This window comes from Mandrillus leucophaeus, unplaced genomic scaffold, assembly GCF_000951045.1.
Source record: "Mandrillus leucophaeus isolate KB7577 unplaced genomic scaffold, Mleu.le_1.0 Scaffold719, whole genome shotgun sequence".
Taxonomy (NCBI): domain Eukaryota; kingdom Metazoa; phylum Chordata; class Mammalia; order Primates; family Cercopithecidae; genus Mandrillus; species Mandrillus leucophaeus.
Window position 1 is genome coordinate 45,331 of NW_012107797.1, and position 20,964 is coordinate 66,294.

Below are 20,964 nucleotides of genomic sequence, written 5' to 3' on the forward strand. Positions count from 1 at the left end.
GAGCCCCTCCCTTACGCTTCATGTCAGGGCCAACTTCCTCCCTAGCACTTACCCCTGAGCTCCAGAGCTCATCACACCAAGCAAACAAGGGTGCCTATGGCCTGGGCAGCCCAGGCTCTGTACCTTCCCTAGACCTCAAGACCTTGGTTGCAGCTGGCCCAAAGGCCCTGCAGATTCCAGGGATAGATGTGTCATCTCCCTACCCCACAACACAACCCATGGCTGCTGTGTCCCCAGTGAAAACTCAGGCCCTGGGTCATTCCCCACTGCACCCATGTCGTTTAACCTTGCCCTGTCCTCTCGCGTCACTCCCTTCCATAAGCAGCCTGACCATTTGTGGCCAGGCACCACGTACTCACTGTGGCCAGAGCTAAATCCCTGACCTGCTGATAAGAAGCAAGCTGAGAGAGGTTCTTCTCTGTTATGAGTGGCTGGGCAGGAGTCTAGCCCAGGCCTGAGGCTAAACCTCACACTCAGAACCTTCATATCCCTTTCCCTCTACAAAGTTCCCCTTAACCCAGATTCCACCTGACTAGGCTTCCCTCTCCTCTACTGTAGCCAAGATCAGCAACTTGGCTGTTTCTACAGCTGAGTTGTAGCTGTTTCTACTTCTCACTTCCCATTCACTTTTCAATTTGTTCTCATTAAGCATCTAACAACAACACTCCCTAATGCCATTCCATCTGGCATTGTTAACCAGTCTCCTCCTGCACCTGTCACCCCTTCTTCAGGACAACCTCCTCCCAGGTCGCTGCCCCATCCCCCCAGGGCTGGTGCTCCATGGGCTGTCTTTGGACAGCTTCTCTACTCACTGATACATTTCAGCCAGGCAATGCTGCTCACTCTCCTACTTCAGCTGTCAGCTGTAGGCTGAAAAGCCCGGGTCCCTCTTTCCCACCAAGACCTCTGTCCTGATTTCCACCTTGAATTCAGTTTGTCCAGAATGGAAACTCTTTGCTGTGGCCCCAAACTCATTCCTCCTCCTTTTCTCAGCCAATGGCTCCACCGCCAACCCAGAGGCCCAGCTTGAAGCCTGGGTGTAGAAGCCTGGATTTCTCTTGCCTCCTCTTCCTGCCTCTCTAACCCCTACATCCTGCCAGTCACCAATTCCTGCAGCTCCTTCCTCTTACGCCAGCCCCTCCTCCATTCCCACTCCAACCTCTCCCACACTTGCTCCAGCCCCAGTGCTCCACGACACTGCTTCCCATTCCAATCCACCCTGCACACAGCTGCTGGGCTGCTCTTCCTAACATCAACCTCAGCACATTGCTCCCCTTCCCTTCAGTGGTCCCACTTCTCAGGGTAGAGCCCCTGCTCCTCAAGATGCCTGGCCCTCCCTCCCTCACCCAGCCCTATCCACATCTCCCACACCCTTATGGCTCCCCGCTCCCGCCATGTCAAATAACTTAGTCCTTAAAAACGCCTGCGAAAATGAATGGATGGGTAAAGCTAGGATGCCCTTGAAGGTTCTTCAGGGTCTAACATTTGAGGAGAACAGCCTCACCACCCACCCATCCCCATCTAAAGGTTTCCCGCCATCCCCATTTGACAAATCAGACGTAGACGGACGTGGGCATCCTGACTCCTTCCTTGGTTCCCTCAACTAGACAACTTCTCTCCCCACTTCTCACCATACAGTAAGCTCTGTTTTCCAGAGAAGTCAGAATTTGTTCCTCCTGCTAGACTATGGACTCCTTGGAGCAGGGTCTGGGATTCACATGACCTCGAATGCCCCTTGGACTGGGTCTGATGCATCGCAAAGCTTTTGGGAAGCCTTCTGGTAACAAGCGGCCCCGTCACTGAGCAGATCTGGGCACTTAACACCACACCAGTGTGGAGTCGAGGGCAGGCACTCTCCCATTGGGATGTCCCCCAGTTACTTGCCCTCCTCGATGCCTGGAATCACCAGGCTATGTTCCCCTATCCCCTAACCCAGTGTCTTCCTCACTTGAGGAGATGAGGACACAGCACCCGCTTCCAGATCTCTCATCAAGGAGAAAACAGAGCCCCCCACGTCAGGACCCCAGCTCCGGACTCACCATGTTCATGACGGTCAGGATGAACCTCTGGGCGGCCTCGGCCCCGTGGTACTGCACCATGTCGGCGTCGGCCACCACCAGGGTCTCCACCGTGTGCTCGCTGGTGAGCTGGATGGCGTTCCTCCGCTCCCGCCAGTCCCGCGAAGGCCTGCCCCGCCTCGGCTTCTTCTTTTCTAGAAAATGATGGAGACATTTGTGCAGTCCTTGGCTTACCGACTTCCAAAACCATGCAGCGAACAGGCCTTCTGTCAAGCCTGCCCGAGAGAGTGGTCCGTCTCGACAGGCCTAGAGGGGCCCAGCACCCAGCAACCTCCACTGTCACATGGGTGCCCCAAGTTCACTCATGTGGGGTGAAGCTGAACCAACAAAAGGGTAAGAGCTATGAGGCCAGATGAGGGGTCCACACCCAACTGCCACCACAGTCGGGGAGGACAACGGGGCTGAGGGGCACAGAAGACAAAACCCACTCCTTCAGAGGAGCATGGAGAGCCACGCAAGTATGCAAAGAGAAGGAGGCCTGGACCAAGCGGGCAGGGGTCTGAAAGGCCACACCCAGGGTGGATAACTGGACCAAGGAAGCTGGGCGGAGGGGACAGGACACTCCCCTGGGGGCAGGAATCCCAATAACTCTTCTCGGACTCAGGAATCAGGAGCCATAAATGTTGGTAGGCATAAAAACTATGCTTTTTAAAAAAATACAGAGTCAGAAGAAAAGTCATATGACCTACATCCAGGCTAAAATGTAAATCTTCTCTTTCCTCACAATAGGGAAGGATTAGTAGTAAATGTGTGAGTAATTCTCCACTGATTCTTTAGATAATCTATATCCCTGTAAAATCTTACTCTGATAAACAGCTATTGTTATTAAAGAGCCCACACCGACAGGTCCAAAGCTGCCATAGTCTCTGTACACAGAAACACCTCTGACCAACACAACAGATTAATATGAACAGCATGCATTTTCAGAATCTGAATATAAACAGGAAGGCTTTTCTTTCATTTGATAGTTATTTCCATGTTAGCACTAGCCTATATGGACACATCTCTGCTACACACAGTCTACATATGCACTAACCGGCTTCATAAAGTGACCCAAATCTTTCCAGGACCACAAGTGGATACAGTAGGCCCTCTTTATCTGTAGCAGCTATGTTCCAAGACCTCCAGTGGATCCCTGAAACTACAGACAGTACCCAACCCTACACCTACTAGACTATGTTACGTCCTATGCATATATACTTACGATAACGTGTCGTTTATAAATTAGGCATAGTAAGAGATTTACAATAACTAATAGAACTATAACAATACACTGTAATAAAAGTTATGTGAATGAGGTCTCTCTCTCAACATATCTTATTGTACTGTACTCACCTATTTTTAATCCCTGGTTGACCGTGAGTAAAGTGAAACCACAGATAAGAGGTAACTACTGTATTATGAAATAATCTGAGATATGGGTCATAATTTACAAACAAAAATGTGCTATACAACACAATTACAATCACAAAAAAGGGCAAAAAATAGAAATATACAACTATAGATAAAGCCAGCAACAGTAAAAAGGTACACAGCCATTAAAATCATACTATGAAGATGACTCAGAGATCTAGAGAAAAGCGGATATAAATCTGCATACACAGTTAGATCACGATTTTGCAAAAATCTTACATACAAGTATCTTCAGGCCCCAAAGGAAAATAAATACTAAAACATCTAGGAAGAACCAAAATATGAATAGTGATATGCGATCTTCATTTTCCTATTTTCCTCTGTATTTTCCAAATTTATATAATATGCAGGTATTACTGTATTTTAAAGAAATATCATTGAATTTGAGAAAAACACAAGCATCACTTTTAAACTCTAAATGATAAAACAGAAGCCCTCGAAGGAGAAAAGTATGTCATCTGATTTATCACAAAACTGCAAAACGAAATCTTCTCAGCCTGCAGGATGGGCCTCCTCCCTCAGAACCAGGCCCATCTCCCCTCAAGCCTTCTGGGCCTCAGTGATGGAATAAGAGAAGAAAGTATCCATTCTAAGACAAAATCAAGGTCCTAGGTAGCTCTGCCTTTGCACATTGGCAGAATGAAAGAGGCCACTGGTGGAAAATCTACTGACCTACACCCACACTCACCAGCCAGGTTATCTCTGACCTGACCGGCCTGGAATTTGTGAAGAGCCACCTTGTTTCCATTTTAAAGCTGCAGAGGTGATGGGCCACCCAAGCAGGACCTCTGTTGTAACCAACACACCCTCGTTCTCCCAGGCGATCAGTTATGAGCCAAATGGCAGCTGTGGCCCTTCTCAAAGTCAGTGTTGATAACCCATTTCCCTGAGTCACTATCTGCAGATGCTCCCCACGTTGGCTGTTCAGTACTTGTTTTCACACCTTGTCATGTATTTTTAAGCTCCAGTACACAAATAACTGCATTCTTAGCATGGCCCAAAGGACACATTAGGAATCCTTCTCTAGGAGTCAGTTAGCATCAACATGTAAGAGCTGAGAGCTCTCTAGGAAAGTAGCCCATCACTCCCAGAACAGAGGGACAGGTTGTTCCTGGACACTTAACATTTCAAAAATCCTGTACTGCACTGGGTACAGTGGTTCATGCCTGTAATCCCAGCACTCTGAAAGGCCAAGGAGGGCAGATCACTTGAGGTCAGGAGTTCAAGGCCAGTCTAGCCAACCTGGTGAAACCCCGTCTCTACTAAAATTACAAAAATTAGCCAGGCATGGTGGTGCATGCCTGTAATCCCAGACACTCGGGAGGCTGAGGCAGGATAATTGCTTGAACCTGGGCAGCAGAGGTTGCAGTGAGCCGAGATCACACCACTGCACTCCAGCCTGGGTGACAGAGGAAGACTCCCTCCAAAAAAAAAAAAGAAAATCCTGTACTGGGTATGTGTCTTTCAAGTTTACAAAGAAAAACTAATAAGACCTGTGCTCCCTAGGCCATGGAGAGTTAGCCTAACAGGGTGCCGTAAAGAGTGACACACTTTGAGTTAACACATGCCCAGAAGGTGCGCTGTGGTTTTCACAAGCTTCCACTAATGACCGTCATTTGCTCCTTTCCTTTCCCCCATTCCCTGGCACACAGGTGGTGGGAAATAAATGCTCACCAAACAAATGCATGCAGTGGGTAAAGGGGTGAATAATGACGCTTGCTGAACAGCTCATGTTGCAGGGCAGGGCTTGCCATAAAATGAGTGTTGAAATCCCTGGATTTTGGAACTGCTGACAAGACACCGGGGACTTGCATTCCTTTCCAATGCACGTGTCCTTCCTGGGGTGCTGCTGGCAAGTAAGAACAGGAGCACTGAGGGGTGGGAAGCTAGAGGGCACCTTAGCCTTCTCCTCCCTCACTGATCTCAACCACTCCCACAGCAGAGACCCACAGCCATCATTTCTGATGATCATTCCTTTTCCTACAGGGAGAAAAGAACCCTAATAAACTTTTACCTTTAATTCTCTAAACTGCAAAAATATGCTTGATAATGTTGCACAGATGCCAATATTCACAGATGATAGCATCTTCAAAAGTAAGAAGAAAAACACTAATTTCAGAATAACACACGTGCTGGATTCTGACCTCACCAGAGAGGTCAAAGTGCAGGTGGGTGGGCGTGTAGTCAGCCGGGGAGTGCTCCAAGCTCTGCTCATGACCAGCCGTCTCCAGCTGCTGTGGGAATGAAGGGTGGCTCTCGCCCTGCTGATGAGGACATCGCAGTCATGTCAGGCCTCAAGCCTTCTCCTGTTGTCACAGACACCAGGAATCATTCTTGAAGTCAAGCCCAGCAGTTTCTTTCGCCAGCACCTTGCTGGAGTTGGTACTGACTTGGAAGATTTTCAGTCTCTGGCTTCATATTATTTTTTCTTACATCTACACTCCCTTTGCCTCAGTTATCCATTAGAAAAGAAAATTTTATGTATTTATGTAAGATACCTCAAATCCTTCTGGAACAAGATAAAGAGAAAAAGACAGAAATGTACTTTTAGAATCTTCAAATTATAATTTACTCCTCAAGTTTGGGGACTGCTAAAAATGTTGAGCAAATATATAAACTGTCATTGTAGTTACTAGTTCTCCACTTTGAAAACTAATAAAAAAAAAAGTGTCTCAACTGTGAATTATCAAAGCTCTGTATGGAACAGATACTCCCCTTCAGTTTAGAAAGGATACAGTATCCAGGTATTTATTAGGGAAAAACAATAGGTAGATCAAAAAACATTTGGCCTGAAAATTCAAAACCACAACCCCTCTCAGAATTCCTTTACTTCCTGCTACGCAAGAAGAATCCTTGCATCTCAAATCCTACCAATGCCATTTCCAAGGAAGACCTGGGGAATGGATGAGTTGTATAGGCAAGGAGTAGCCTGCTCTTGCCACAGACCTCTGAAATCCTAGCTGCAGGAGATCCCACGACCCACATGAATGCTTGAGCTGGCAGGGAGAGCTGCTGAGAGAGGTGGCAGGGGCAGGACTCCAGCCTGTGTGGAGCCCAGAAGGTTTTGTGTGGGAACAGTACAGTGGAACATGGCCAGGGATGCCCATCCCCCAAGTCTCACCAGGATCTTCTGGTAGCCTTAGCCTTTGGGTGACTGCTGGACCTGCACAGACCAGGGTGATCTTGACCATAGGGTGAGGACAGTCTGATCTGAGCACCACCCACAATGTGCCAGCCTCTCCTAGGGTCCCAGCATGGTCACACCAGCTTCCAGCACTGCCTTCGATACCCAAACAGGGTGCTTCCCAGGGGGGCCCCATCATAGCTCCTTCATGGGCAGACTGCATCTAACCACTGGAGACCTCCAGCAGACCAGCCTCCACTAATGTGAAAAGCCTACAAGCAGCCTGCCCCACCGCTTTGTCAGCAAACATTCACCCACAGATCCCTCCCACTGCTTTGCTGGCACACACGTATAGGCAGACTTCACCTCCCCTCCCCCAAAAACACAAATGTGCATGTGCCCCCTGCTGCCGTACCACTGATGGCAGAGCACATCCCACCGCCCTACCCACCTCCACTGGGACTCCACTGCTGCTGAGGCACAGGCAGTCTGACATGCCACTATGGCTGCTGGTACACATGAGCAAGCACAGATCCCACTTCCACTGCTCCTATGAAGCGCTGTGGCCAGCACTCCACATCGAAGTGTTGGGCCAGCAGACCAGGAACACCTCAGCCTCTCCAGTGCAACAGGTTACTAACTGCAGAGGACCAGGAAACAAAGTTGGGAAACTCATACCAGCACCCCAGAGTTACAGCACAGAGCCCATAGGTGCTGAGCTGAGCCTTAGCCCTCTGAAATCTTCCAGAATAGAAGCCAGTCAACTAAGCTCACCTTATACCACAATCAAATGCTGAAAGGCATCAAAAAAACCCATCCAAAGGACAGCAACTTCAAAGAGTGAAGGAACATCAGCCCACGCAGACAGGAAAAATACAGTATAAACACACTGGCAACTCAAAAAGCCAGAGTGTCTTACCTCCAAATGACCACACTAGTTGGTTCTTAATGGTTCTTAACCAGGCTGAAATGACAGACACAGAATTCAGAATATGGATAGCAATAAAGATCACTGAGATTCAGGAGAAAGTTGAAACCCAATCTAAGGAATACAAAATGATACAGGAGCTAAAAGATGAAACAGCCATTGTAAGAAAGATCTGATGGACTTTGGGAGGCCGAGGCAGGCGGATTACGAAGTCAAGAGATTGAGACCATCCTGGCCAACATGGTGAAACCCCATCTCTACTAAAAATACAAAAATTAGCTGGGCATGGTGGCACACGCCTGTAGTCCCAGCTACTCGGGAGGCTGAGGTGGGAGGATCACTTGAACCCAGAAGGCAGAGGTAGTGGTGAGCCAAGATCACACCACCACACTCCAGCCTGGTGACAGAGCAAGACTCTGTCTTAAAAAAAAAAAAAAAGATCTGATGGAGCTGAAAATCTCACTACAAGAATTTCATAATGCAGTCGCAAGTATGAATGGCAGAATACGCCGAGCTGAGGAAAGAATCACAGAGTTCGAAGACAGGTTCTCTGAATTAACTCAGTCAGACAAACTAAAGAAAAAAAGAATGAATAAAACCTCAAGAAATATGGAATTATGTAAAGAGACCAAATTGATGAGCCGTTGGCATCCCTGAAAGAGAAGGAGAGAAAGCAAGCAACAGGGAAAACATATTTGAGGATATCATCCGTGAAAATTTCTCCAACCTCAGTAGAGAGAACAACATTCAAATTCATGAAATACAGAGAACCCCTGAAAGATACTATACAAGATGATCATCCCCAAGACACACAGTCATCAGATTCTCCAAGGTTGACATAAAATAAAAAATATTAAAGGCAACGAGGGAGAAGAGGTAGGTTGCCTACAAAGGGAACCCCATCAGGCTAACTGCAGACCTTTCAGCAGAAATTCTATAAGCCAGGAGAAATTACGGGCCTGTACTCCAATCAAGAATTTGATATCCAGCCAAATTAAGCTTCATAAGTGAAAGAGAAATAAGATCCTTTTCAGAAAAGCAAATGCTAAGGGATTTTAATACCACCAAACCTGCCTTACAAGATGTCCTTAAGGGACTGTTAAATACGGAAAGGAACGACTGTTAATGGCCACCACAAAAACACACTTAAGTAGACAAACCATTGACACTATAAAGCAACTACACAGTCAAGTCTATATAATAACTAGCTAGCAACATGACAGGATGAAATCTGTATATATCAAATATTCACTTTGAATGTGAACTAAAGGCCCCAATCAAAAGCCACAAAGTGACAAGTTGGATAAAGAAGCAAGACACAACTGTATGCTGTCTTCAAGAGACCCATCTCACATGCAATGACACCCATAGGCTAAGAGTAAAGGGATGGAGAAACATCTACCTAGTAAATGGAAAACAAAACAAAACAAAAAAGTAAGAATTGCTATTCTAATTTCAGACAAAACAGGCTTTGAGCCAACAATAATTTTTTTTAAAAGACAAAGAAGGGCATCACATAATGGTAAAGGGTTCAATTCAACAAGAACACTTAACTATTCCAAACATATATGCACCCAACACAGAAGCAGATTCATAAAACAAGTTCTCAGAGACCTACAAAGAGACACAGGTAACTACATAGTAAGAGCTGGAGACTTCAAAACCATACTGACAGTATTACATAGATCATCAAGGCAGAAAACTAATAAAGATATTCAGGACATGAACTTAACACTTGACCAAATGGATCTAACAGACAACTACAGAACTCTTCACCCAAAACCAACAGAACATACATTCTTCTCATCTGCACATGCCACATACTCTAAAATCTACCACACAATCAGCCATAAGACAATTCTCAGCACATTCAAAAAAACCCAAAATTATACCAGTCACACTCTCAGAAAAGTGCAACAAAAATAGAAATCAATACTAAGAAGATCACTCAAAACCATACAATTACATGGAAATTAAACAAGCTGCACCTGAATGACTTCTGCATAAACAATGAAATTAAGGCAGAAATCAATGAATTTTTTTGAAACTAATAAGAACAAAGATACAACATATCAAAATCTCTGAGAAATAGTTAAAGCAGAAGATGAAGGTTTAAATGCCAAATGCTGTCACCAAAAAAGTTAGAAAGATATGAAATTAATGATCTGACATCACACCTTGAGGAACTAGAAAAACAAGAGCAAACCAACCTCAACCCCAGCAGAAGACAAGAAACAACCAAAATCACAGCTGAATTGAATGAAATTGAGACATGAAAATACTGTACAAAAGATAAAAAAAAACAGAACTTTGTTCTTCAAAAGAGTAAATAAGATTGGTAGACCTCTAGCTAGACCAATAAAGAAAAAAAGAGAGAAGATCCAAATAAAAATGACAAAGGGGACATTACCACTAACCCCACAGAAATACAAAAAACGTTTAAAGACTACTATGAACACCTCTATGCACACAAACTAGAAAACCTGGAAGAAACTGATGAATTCCTGGAAACATCCATCCTCCCAAGATTGAACCAGGAAGAAACTGTATCCCTGAAAAGACCAATAACAAGTTCCAAAATTGAATCAGTAATAAAAAGCCTACCAATCAGAAAAAGCCCAGGACCAGAGAGATTCACAGCCAGATTCTACCAGATGTATAAAGAAGAGCTGGTACCATTCCTACCGAAAGCATTACGAAATATGAAGGAGGAAGGACTCCTCCCTAACTCATTCTATATGGTCAGCATCGTTCTGATGCCAAAACCTTGCAGACACACACACATACACACACTCTCTCTCTCTCTTTCAAGGCCAATGTCCTTGATGAACACAGATGCAAAAATCTTCAACAAAATACTAGCAAACTGAATCCAGCAGCACATCAAAACCTAATTCACCATGATCAACCAGGCTTTATTCCCGGTTGCATAATAAATTCCTGGTTGCATAAATAATTCGTGGGATGCAAGGTTGGTTCAACATATGCAAATCAGTAATTGTGATTCATCATATAAACAGAAATAAAACCCAATGCCATATGATCATCTCAATAGATACAGGAAAAGACTTTTGATAAAATTCAACATCCCTTTATGTTAAAAACCCTTCACAAACTAGGTATTGAAGGAGCATACCTCAAAATAGTAAGAGACATCTATGACAAACCCACCACCCATCACACTCAATGGGCAAAAGCTGAAAGCATTCCCCTTGAGAACGGTAACAAGACAAGGATGCCTACTCTCATGACTCCTATTCAACATAGTACTGGAAGTCCTAGCCAGAGCATTCAGGCAAGAGAAAGAAAGAAATAGAAGGCCTCATATAGGAAGAGAGTAAAGTCCAACCATCTCTGCTTGCAGACATTATGATTTTACAACTAGAAAATCCAATAGTCTCTGCCCCCAAAAGCTCCTAGATCTGATAAACAACTTCAGCAAAGTTTCAGGATACATAATCAATGCACAAAAACCAGTAGCATTTCTATATACCAACAACATCCAAGATGCATGCCAAATCAATGTAGTCCCACTAACAATAACAACAACAAAAAATAAAATACCCAGGAATAAGGCTAACCAAGGACACGCAAAATCTCTACAGTGGGAACTACAAAACCCTTTTCAAAGAAATCAGAGATGACACAAACAAATGGAAAATCATTCCATGGTCTTGGATAGAAAGAAACAATATTGTTAAAATACCCATACTGTCCAAAGCAATTTATAGATTCAATGTTATTCCTATCAAACTACCAAAGAGATTCTTCACAGGATTAGAAAAAACTATTCTAAAATTCATATGGAACCAGAAAAGAGCTTGAATAGCTAAAGCAATTCTAAGCAAAAAAGAACAATGCAGGAGGCATGACATTACCAGAGTTTATATACTACCAGGCTAGAGTAACCAAAACAACATGGTACAAAAACAGACACATAGACCAATGGAACAGAATAGAAAGCCCAGAAATAAAGCTGCACACATTAGGGAAAGGACTTCCTGTTCAATAAATGGTGCTGAAATAACTAATTATATGTAGAAGATTGAAACTGGACCCTTTCCTTTCACCATATACAAAAATTAACTCGGGACGGATTAAATGCTTAAATGTAAAACCTAAAACTATAAAAACCCTGGAAGAAAACCTAGGAAATACCATTCTATACGTAGGCCCTCCTTACCAAAGACTTTGTGAGAAAGATGCTAAAAGAAATTGCAACAAAACCAAAAATTGACAAATGGGGCCTAATTAAACTAAAGAGCTCTTGCACAGCAAAAGAACCTATCAACAGTATAAACACAAAACCCACAGACTGGGAGGAAATATTTGCAAACTATGTATCTGACAAATGTCTGATATACAGAATCGATAAGGAATGCAAGTTAACAAGCACAAAACAATCCCATTAAAAAGTGGGCAAAGGACAAGAACAGATACTTTTCAAAAGAAGACATACACGTGGCCAACAAGCATATGAAAAATTGTTTAACATCGCTAATCATCAGAGAAATGCAAATCAAAACAACAATGAGATACCATCTCATACCAGTTAGAATGGCTATGATTAAAAAATCAAAAACTAACAGATGCTGGCAAGGTTGTAGAGAAAAGGAAATGCTTATACGCTGCTGGTGGGAATGTAAATTAGTGTCAGCTACTATGAAAATAAGTTTGGAAATTTCTCAAAGAATGTTAACACAGAACTACCATTCAACCCATTATTGAGTATATACCCAAAGGAATATAAATCATTCTAACAGGAAGACCCATGCACATGTACGTTCATCACAGCACTATTCACGATGGCAAAAACATGGAATCAATCTAGATGTCCATCAGTCGTAGACTAGTAAGCAAAATGTGGTACATATACACCAGGAAATACTATGCAGCCATAAAAAAGAATGAGATCATGTCCTCTGCAGCAACATGGATGCAGCTAAAGACCATCATCCTAAGTGAACTAGCAACAGAACAGAAAACCAAACACTGCATGTTCTCATTTATAAGTGAGAGTTAAACACTGAGTACACATGGCCACAAAGAAGGGAGCTACCTATCAGGTACTATGCTTATTTACCTAGGTGATGAAATAATAAGTACACCAAACCCCCACAATGTGATTTATCTGTGTAACAAACCTGCACATGTACCCCTGAAACTAAAAGTTAAAAAAGAAAATAAAATTAAAATATACCAACAAAAAGTCAACATGGTAGCTCTTGTGATAAAAATTATAAGAGATACTAACCCGATGTGCACAGAGCTGCCCACCAAGCACTGAGTCAGGACTATATCCCATTCTATAGATACGCAGACTGAGGCAAAAGGAGATTTGTTAACTATCGTGCCCAACACCACTAACCTAGTTGACTGGGATTCCGGCCCAGGCATCCTTATCACCATCCGTTCTGCCCTGAAATTTGGTTCTGAGTTTCCTAAAACCAGAGGGGGGAAAAAAAGAAACATGCTGGATTGTAGGTTTGTCATTCTCTTCCAGTAGGAGGAAGGATGCCATTCCTTAGGGATAGATAATATTTTCCAAACACCAAATTCCCAAATAAAAATACCAAGGAAGACTCCACAGAGGGACCATCCGGTGATACAATAGGCAGTATTGTCGACATCATTTTATGGCAAATGCGATCATGAATTTTGCTTAATTATATCCTATAGGAACCTTCAATAATGCCAAAGGGCCTACAATTAAAATACTCATCAAAGGGAATTCCAGAAAGTGTTCAATCCGTGTGTTCCAACTTGATAGCCTCAGGGGTCCCTTGGTCCAGGGAGAGCTATTATCACACCCAGAAGAGGGGCCAAGAAAAAGGGGGAAGGATGGGAGTGGGGGGAACAAAACTCCAAGAAAGGTCAATGACAGAGGTGGCCCAAGTTGGCAGGAAGAGGTGAGGTGGTGACTTCCGTTTCCTGAATCGGAATGGCACTAGTCAGCAGATGGTCTTGTTTTTCCCTGGGTGGCATGAACTAGAAAGGGCCCCAATGGGCAGCCCACCTTAAGTGCAAAAAGTCTATAGTCCCCAGGGCTTGGCTGTTACATAGAACACGTGGATAGAGATAATGCTTTTTTTTCTGTACCTGCCCCATCAAAAACAAATTCAAACTTATAAATTAGAAGTAACCATGGGAATGGCAAAACCTCTCAAAACAGACCAAACAGAAGACTGGAACTCTGGCGGTCACCCAGTGTGCCCCACGATCCCCCAGCCATCCCACCACTGATGGGGGGTCTGGACAGCCAACCTCAAGGGGCCTTGGAATGCCTCCTGGCCACCTACCCCCAGCTCTCCTCCTCCAGGCTATACAGCTATTACTGTGCACTTTGAGAGTCTACACCTGCCTTCTTGACTAGACTACAGGGACCCAAACATTAACCTTTGGACCCATTCCAACACTTAGCACTGTCTGGTTTATAGTAGTAATTCAATAGGCACACTTATTGAATGATTTAAAACTCTTTGAAATTCCTAATAACAAGATCAGTTTTAGGAAACTTAACATATATGTCCTGAAATGAAATACGAGTCACTTCCTCCACCTAAAAGGGAGGGGGCAAAGCTAGTCGTAAGGTGACCAACTTTGACATCTGACAGAGCTGGTTAGAATCTGCCCATGGACTTACAGGGTGACAGTGGGTGAGTCTCCTTGTCTATAAGACAAGATGATAATCATTCTGCCTTAAGGTAGATGTGGGATTAAGAGACCCACGAATAGCCTCTAACACAGGGTCTGATATATAATAACACAACCAAATCATGCCACTTGTCTTATTTCTATCATCTTCATGGCACTGCCATTATTGCTATTAATTATTAGGGTCTAAGTACTGATTTGAAAATTTTGCATGCCCCCAGAACCAAACAGCAAACTTGGATTGCTTTTATAAACACTACAGGTCTGAATGGTCATATTCTCCAGGTGCCAAGAGCTCCAGTCTGAACACTCACCAAAAACTTTCCTTCCATATTTCCTACTCTGCAGGAGGCGTGAAAGAACTTCTCTCCTAGGGCCACCCTCCATCACACAAAAATGAATTGGAACTGATACAAAAATAACAGTTTTGAACCAGATGCAGTGGCTCATGCCTGCAATCCCAGAGCTATGGGAGGCCAAGGTAGAAGGATCCCCTGAGCCTAGGAGTTTGAGACCAGCATAGGAAAAAAAAAAAAAAAAAAAAAAAAAAGCTGGGGCTGGTAGCATGCACTTGTAGTCCCAGCTACTCAGGAGGCTGAGGTGGGAGGATCACTTAAGCCCAGAGGCTGACGATGCATTGAGCCATGATTTTGCCACTGCACTCCAGCCTGGGCAACAGAGCGAGACCCTACCTCAAAATAACAGTTTTAAGAAGGGTTCCCCAACATCCCACTCTAACATCCCAACATTCCAAGGGAAGCGAAGATTTTAATCATCAGAAACATGATAAAACAAAATGTGGCTGCCCGTGAAAACCAGCTATTTGAACTGTGAAACATTAGCGACGTTTCACTTAGGTGGGGAAAATGAAAATCAAGTGTCTTTCACCGAGATGGAAAGCAGAGTGCAAGAGTCCTTCTCCTTGGGAGAGAGATCAACTGCCACAACAACTGGGCTTTCTGTGTATTAGCCTTCTGTCCCTCTACCTCCTGCCCCCAGCCACACCAGTGCTTTTTCAGGACACCAAAGTCACCGCTATCGCAGCATGAAAAATAGTAAGGCATGTGGATTCTCCTGCATGTCCAACTGTCTTGTGTCACTGACCTTCTTAAAAAGCATGGGATATAATAAAAATATCTTCAGACTGGGGTTCAGGAGCCCTAGATATTCACCCAGGCCTCAACTTTGTGCCCTTGAAGGTTTTACTGAACAGAAAGGTCTCCAATTCCCATTCTGCCTCTTGTCTCCCAGCCCCTCTTCTGCACTCTGCTCTATGACTCTGGGGCTGGCAGCCTAACTATTAAAATATTTCCCAGACCACCTTGCCAGCTGGCTTCCTGCTGAGCTCTGTCAACAGGTGGCACTAGAGGGAGAATGAAAGGCAGGAGGTGGGCAGATGGGGTTCCTTGTGTTTTCAGCTCAGCAGGGACAACCATACTGGACAACTATGGTTCCAGCCTCCAACTCTTGGGCTACTACAGGACCCAGCCTCCCCATGCTCCCTCAGAGGTGCAGCCACCAGGGCACCAGGGACAGACCAGGGTACTCCCTCCATGATCTGTCCCCTCAGAGGTATAAGCCACAGCCCCACAGCCCCACAGCCCCCTCCTTCATGTTCTGTGATCCTGGAAATTCACCTTTTATTTCTTCAGCCCTAGGATGATACCTATCTCCCGGGTTACATCAGTTTCCCCCCTTTGCTTTTGCAGATGCTGACATTGACATAACCAATTCCCTATGTTAAATCCCTCTGTTAGAAATACCTAGCATGGTTCCAGTTTTCCTGGCTAGATACAAACTGACATAGAAAGGGTCAGGCCTTGAACTACTGCCTATATTTCATTCAAGCTTCAAAGACCTCCTCCCAGGTGTGGAACTAAGGATTGACTTCTTTTCATCATAGAAATATCAGGATATTGAATACTCACTTCCACACTACAGAACACTGCAATAGACAGGAAAATTGGCCTATATTCTGAGTTGCCATTTAACAAAAACCATTCAATAGGGTGTCCTGTGATGGGAATTAGAGTATCAGAGTGTACCATAGATTTCTCAACAACCTATCACCCACATCTAAGAACTTGGGGACAGTGCTTAACAGATTCAGAGTCAATGCGGGAAAAGTACTAGAGAAGGAAACCCAAGCCAAGCAGTGAGCTGGCAGTAGGTTTTCAGGTGTAGCATCAAGTTTGAACAAATGCACTTGCAAACAACATGCTTTCCAATGAAATTGTCAGGTCCAAGAAAACTGCTTTGTGACCACTTTTTTTCCTTTAACAAAAGCAAGAGATCTGTTTATAGAAAAATCACCTTCTTAACTGGAAATGATAGCTCCACATGTGCAGAAGAACTCCCAGCCAGGTGAAGTTTTCCACAGCTGCATAAATCCAACATCGTTGAAACATAATGGCTTTCTCTTTTTTTTTTCCAAAAGGCAAAAAATAACTTTTGCTCTCCAAGTTTGCATTCTTTAAATAACTTCCCCCAAGGCCAAGTCATTTTTATAAAAGGCATCTTTTTCATGTAAATTCCTTACAAAGAAAGGTGGAAAATAACGGTTTTTTGTTTAGAGGCTGGTGTGTGTGTGTGTGTGCGCGCACACGTGTGCATTTACAGATATATGATTAAGATCCCAAATGAAAACAGACCTGATGAAATTTGGAGTCTAAACTCTGTCGCCCTACTAGAAAGGAGGTATGACCCAAGCCTGTACTCCTGAATACAGCAGGCCAGGTAGGGAAGCCAGGCTGGACCTTCCCATCCATGGTTACAGCCATGTAGATACCAAGCAGGGCACGTCTGCCTATGGATGAAGTTGAAAGATATTCACTCAGTTAAATATTTATTGAGAATCCATGTGTTTTGGGCACTGCCACAATGTAGGTGCCCATCTAGAAGGCAGACATGAACCAAATGAACAGAAGAATTAAACATTCTACATGTGATAGGTACTAGCAAGGAAGAGGGGACAATGCTATGAGGATAATTCCTCACTGACCTGGATGAATGCAGGGACCAGTCACTGAATTGTGGACCACTGGAACATGGCCAGGTAGGAAGAAAGCATTGTGAGTTCTGGTCTAATTGAGTTTCAGGTGCTTTAGAAGCATCCAGGTGGAGATGTCAGGCTGGCTGCTGGCTGTGCGGACTTGGGAGCTCAAGAAGCAAGGGAATACTTCATTCCAACGCCTCAGAGCTCACAGCATTCAGGAATCATTAGTCCCAGACCAATCCTTTAGAGACCTCAAAACCACACGGCTAAATAAAAGGAGATGGGACTAACACTACAGAGACAGAGACAGAGAGGCCCAAGCTACAAGGAGAAGAGCAGAGGATGAGATCCCAAGAACCAGGGAAGTGAAGTCTTGAGAGGCAGAGTAACACCTGCAACACAGCAGAGTGCCCAGGAAGGAGGGGCTGACTGAACAACAAGGAGTCATGGCTGGGGCCAGGGGATGGGGGTTCTCAGTGAGAGCGCTCCTGGGGGCAGGTGCAGGCAAAAACCAGACTTGAGAGGGCTGAATGTATGTTTGGGAGGTGAGGAAATGGTGCAAACTTTGGAGAAGTCTGGGGAGGAGAGAGACAGGAATGCAGCTAGAAGGTCCTAGAGTCAAGGGAAGATTTCCTTGAAATGAGAAAAAATTGAAACATACAAATGAAGAAACCCAGGCCCACTGAGGACTGCCTCCCTTGGTTTCTACTGCTCTCCCCTTCCAGCCACATTTGAGGATGGCAGCTCCAGACTCCCAGCCAGGAAGAATGAGGCTTCTACTGCACTCATACCAACTGGGAAAGGACAACTGTCATTCTGCAAGCCCTCGTCAAGCCCCAACTCTGTGGCCCACCCTGCATTGGGTGCTCTCCCAGAGGGAGGGGGAAACTCATCTGAGTGTTTACATGTTTTTGCATGCAAAAACTCATCAGTCCCCTAAACACCCACCGGACGAAAGAACCGTGCTGGGCACACACATCCAGGAACTGGCATAGAACTTCCAGGGAAAGCTGGCTTCCAAATGGAGGGAGAAAAAAGGGAAAGCACATTCATTGCATCAGGAAAGAACAAAGCTGGACCACCATGTACATGCACAAAGAAATAGAGAAAATGCCAGTTAGCATCATGCAGAAGCTGAGTCTAGTCCAGTAAAAATGCTTCAGACTGGCTGCCACAGGATACTCCGAAAATAAAGCAGACCACCACATTTTCTGGTTAATTTTGCATCACCCTTAAACCTTTGTCTCAACCTCTAATAAATATTCAATGCACTTAAATGAAAGAAATTCACTTCTCACAGTCCCAGAGTCTGGAAGTCCAAGATTAAAGAGTCAGTGGGGTTGGTTTCTTCACAGGGCCACCAGGGAAGGACTTGTTCCAGGCCTCTCTCCTTGGCTTGTAGGTGGCTGTCGCCTTCTTGTCCTCACAGGGTTGTCCCTCTGTACATGTCTGTGTCCAAATTTCCGCTTCATCTAAGGACACTGATCATATCAGATTAGCGGACCCACCTTCATCACCTTATTTTAACTTAATTACCTCTTTAAAGACCTTATCTGCAAAAACAGTCACATTCTAAGGTGCTGGCCTAGTTAGGACTTCAACCTATGAACTTGGGGGAGACACAGTTTAGCCCATAAGATACTCATCTTTCCTGCCTCAAGAGGTGTGGACAAGGCAGGCCACCCTTGCATGCCTGGACGTCAGGGTGTGTGTGTGTAACCACCATCAGGACAGTGGCGGGACTCACAGGGAGGACAGTCATCTCAGAGCCCCACCAAGATACATTCAGCAAATCCTCAAAAAACAAATGCCAGTGCTTAGAATTATCACATGCTTCTCACCACCACTTTTCAGCGAAGTCTACTGCTGAAAGATTACACTAGCCTACAGCACCTTGACAGTTTTACCTTCTAAATTGATGGAAAAGAAAAAAAAAAAGAACATTCCCCAAACACACAGCTTGGGGGAAGAAATTCATTAACATGTTCATGTTTTAACCAGAGCAAGACAGGGCAAACAAAAGTCTGAAAAGAAATCGAGGACTTCTCTGCACCTGGAATCCCCCATTGGGATCCTGGGAATGGTTTCTTTTGACAGATGGTTTTTCATCTTTGACAAGGAAGTAAGAGAAACTTCAGACACCTCAGAAATTCCTCCACCTATGCAAAGGGGCCAGGCCATTGTGTGACTAGCAACCCACACTCTTCACCTTCATCACTTTCACACAAAGTCACCTCTCTCCCATTCCCCCAAAGCACCAAGCACACCCTATGGGGGCCTGAGGTTATGTCCCCACCGCTGGTGGGTTTGAGGATGGGAACAGCCCTCTCCCCTCTGTACCTCTTGTGCTGAGAAGGGCACCAGGAACACAGGTGGTGTTTAGTCATTGTTTTTGAATGAATAAGTTAATGAGAGAATGAAGTAAATGAACAAATTAACAAAAGAATAAAGCAATCCTTCAGTCCTCTTTTCAGAGGATTAGCAAACAACACATCCTTGGCCCTGTATGGCTCTGGAGTCAGGGGTTCTTCCAAATGTGTCTAACACCTCCAATATGCCCAGGGCTGTTTACATTCAGGTGTCCTTCACTCTTCCAGAGGCCTCTGCAGTTTCACAGAAGCCCAAGATGTCCCTCAAGATAGGAGGGAGGGAGGGAGAGAGAGAGCTCAAACAACTAACCATAGGCCTAGGGGTGAGAACAAAGTCAAAATACTTCTCTTTTGACCTAGACCCATCATCAGAATGGCATTCTTTCCCAAAGAACCCCCTTCCCAAATGCCAAGGACCCTTCAGAGCAAAACAACCTGCCCAGAAAGCTCAATAACCTGAGCCACGGTCCTTCTGGACCCACAGTGATATTATGCTCACTGGCCTCCTACTCCCAACTTTCCAATGCCCTCACTGAATTACCAAGAGGGCAGTGCTTCCTTGATAGCCAAGTCAGTCATTTCTTGAAGAGCTTCCACGTACAAAGGAGCCTTGGGCTCCACCAGGGTGAGCAAACCAGCCAAGAGTCGAGAGGCAGAATTCCTTGTTAGGCAACTCACAAATGCACTAGAACCGCTCATTCTCGATTTCCTAGAGCCTCCTGTGGCTTCCTCTAAAATGCAACTAGGAGGGCACCACATCATCATATGGGCTTTCAGGAGTTCCAGCATCCCATCTCTTGCCCACATTCTGGCCTCCAGAACATGCTGTAGCTCCATCTGGAAAGTTATTTTCCCCAGCAGTCACCTAACTTGCATGCACATCCCAAGTGCCACTTCCTCAAAGAAGCTTTCCTGGGTCCCTTAATCTAAACCACAATAGCACATTTTTCTTTTCCTTGGAGCACTCACTATTTGTAATCATTTAATTGTTCTGTGTTTAATATTAGCCTCTTCCACCACACAGAAAGCTGAAGAGCAAGGATCACCACTCCAAACCTAGTGCCTACTATGCAGTGGATATTCAAGAAATAGTTTTAAAATAAGTGAAAGAGAAGATGGCCGAATAGGAACAGCTCCAATCTCCAACTCCCAGCATGAGCGACACAGAAGACCGGTGATTTCTGCATTTTCAACTGAGGTACTGGGTTCATCTCACTAGGGAGTGCTGGACAATCGGTGCTGGTCAGCTGTGCAGCCCGACCAGCGAGAGCTGAAGCAGGGCGAGGCATCGCCTCACCTGGGAAGCGCAAGGGGGAAGGGAATCCCTTTTCCTAGCCAGGGGAACTGAGACACACAACACCTGGAAAATCAGGTAACTCCCACCCCGATACTGCGCTTTAAGC

At 44.8% G+C, this 20,964-nt stretch overlaps 1 protein-coding gene across 1 annotated transcript in view; it reads right to left on the minus strand.

Annotated features, from left to right (window-relative positions):
- The window catches only part of ADAMTS17 (ADAM metallopeptidase with thrombospondin type 1 motif, 17), an 87,977-nt gene that overhangs the window by 26,547 nt on the left and 40,466 nt on the right, over positions 1-20,964 (minus strand). The window contains exon 5 of the mRNA XM_011965265.1: positions 2,040-2,212. Within this exon, the coding sequence (XP_011820655.1) occupies positions 2,040-2,212 (173 nt within the window). The remainder of the gene's footprint in view (positions 1-2,039; positions 2,213-20,964) is intronic.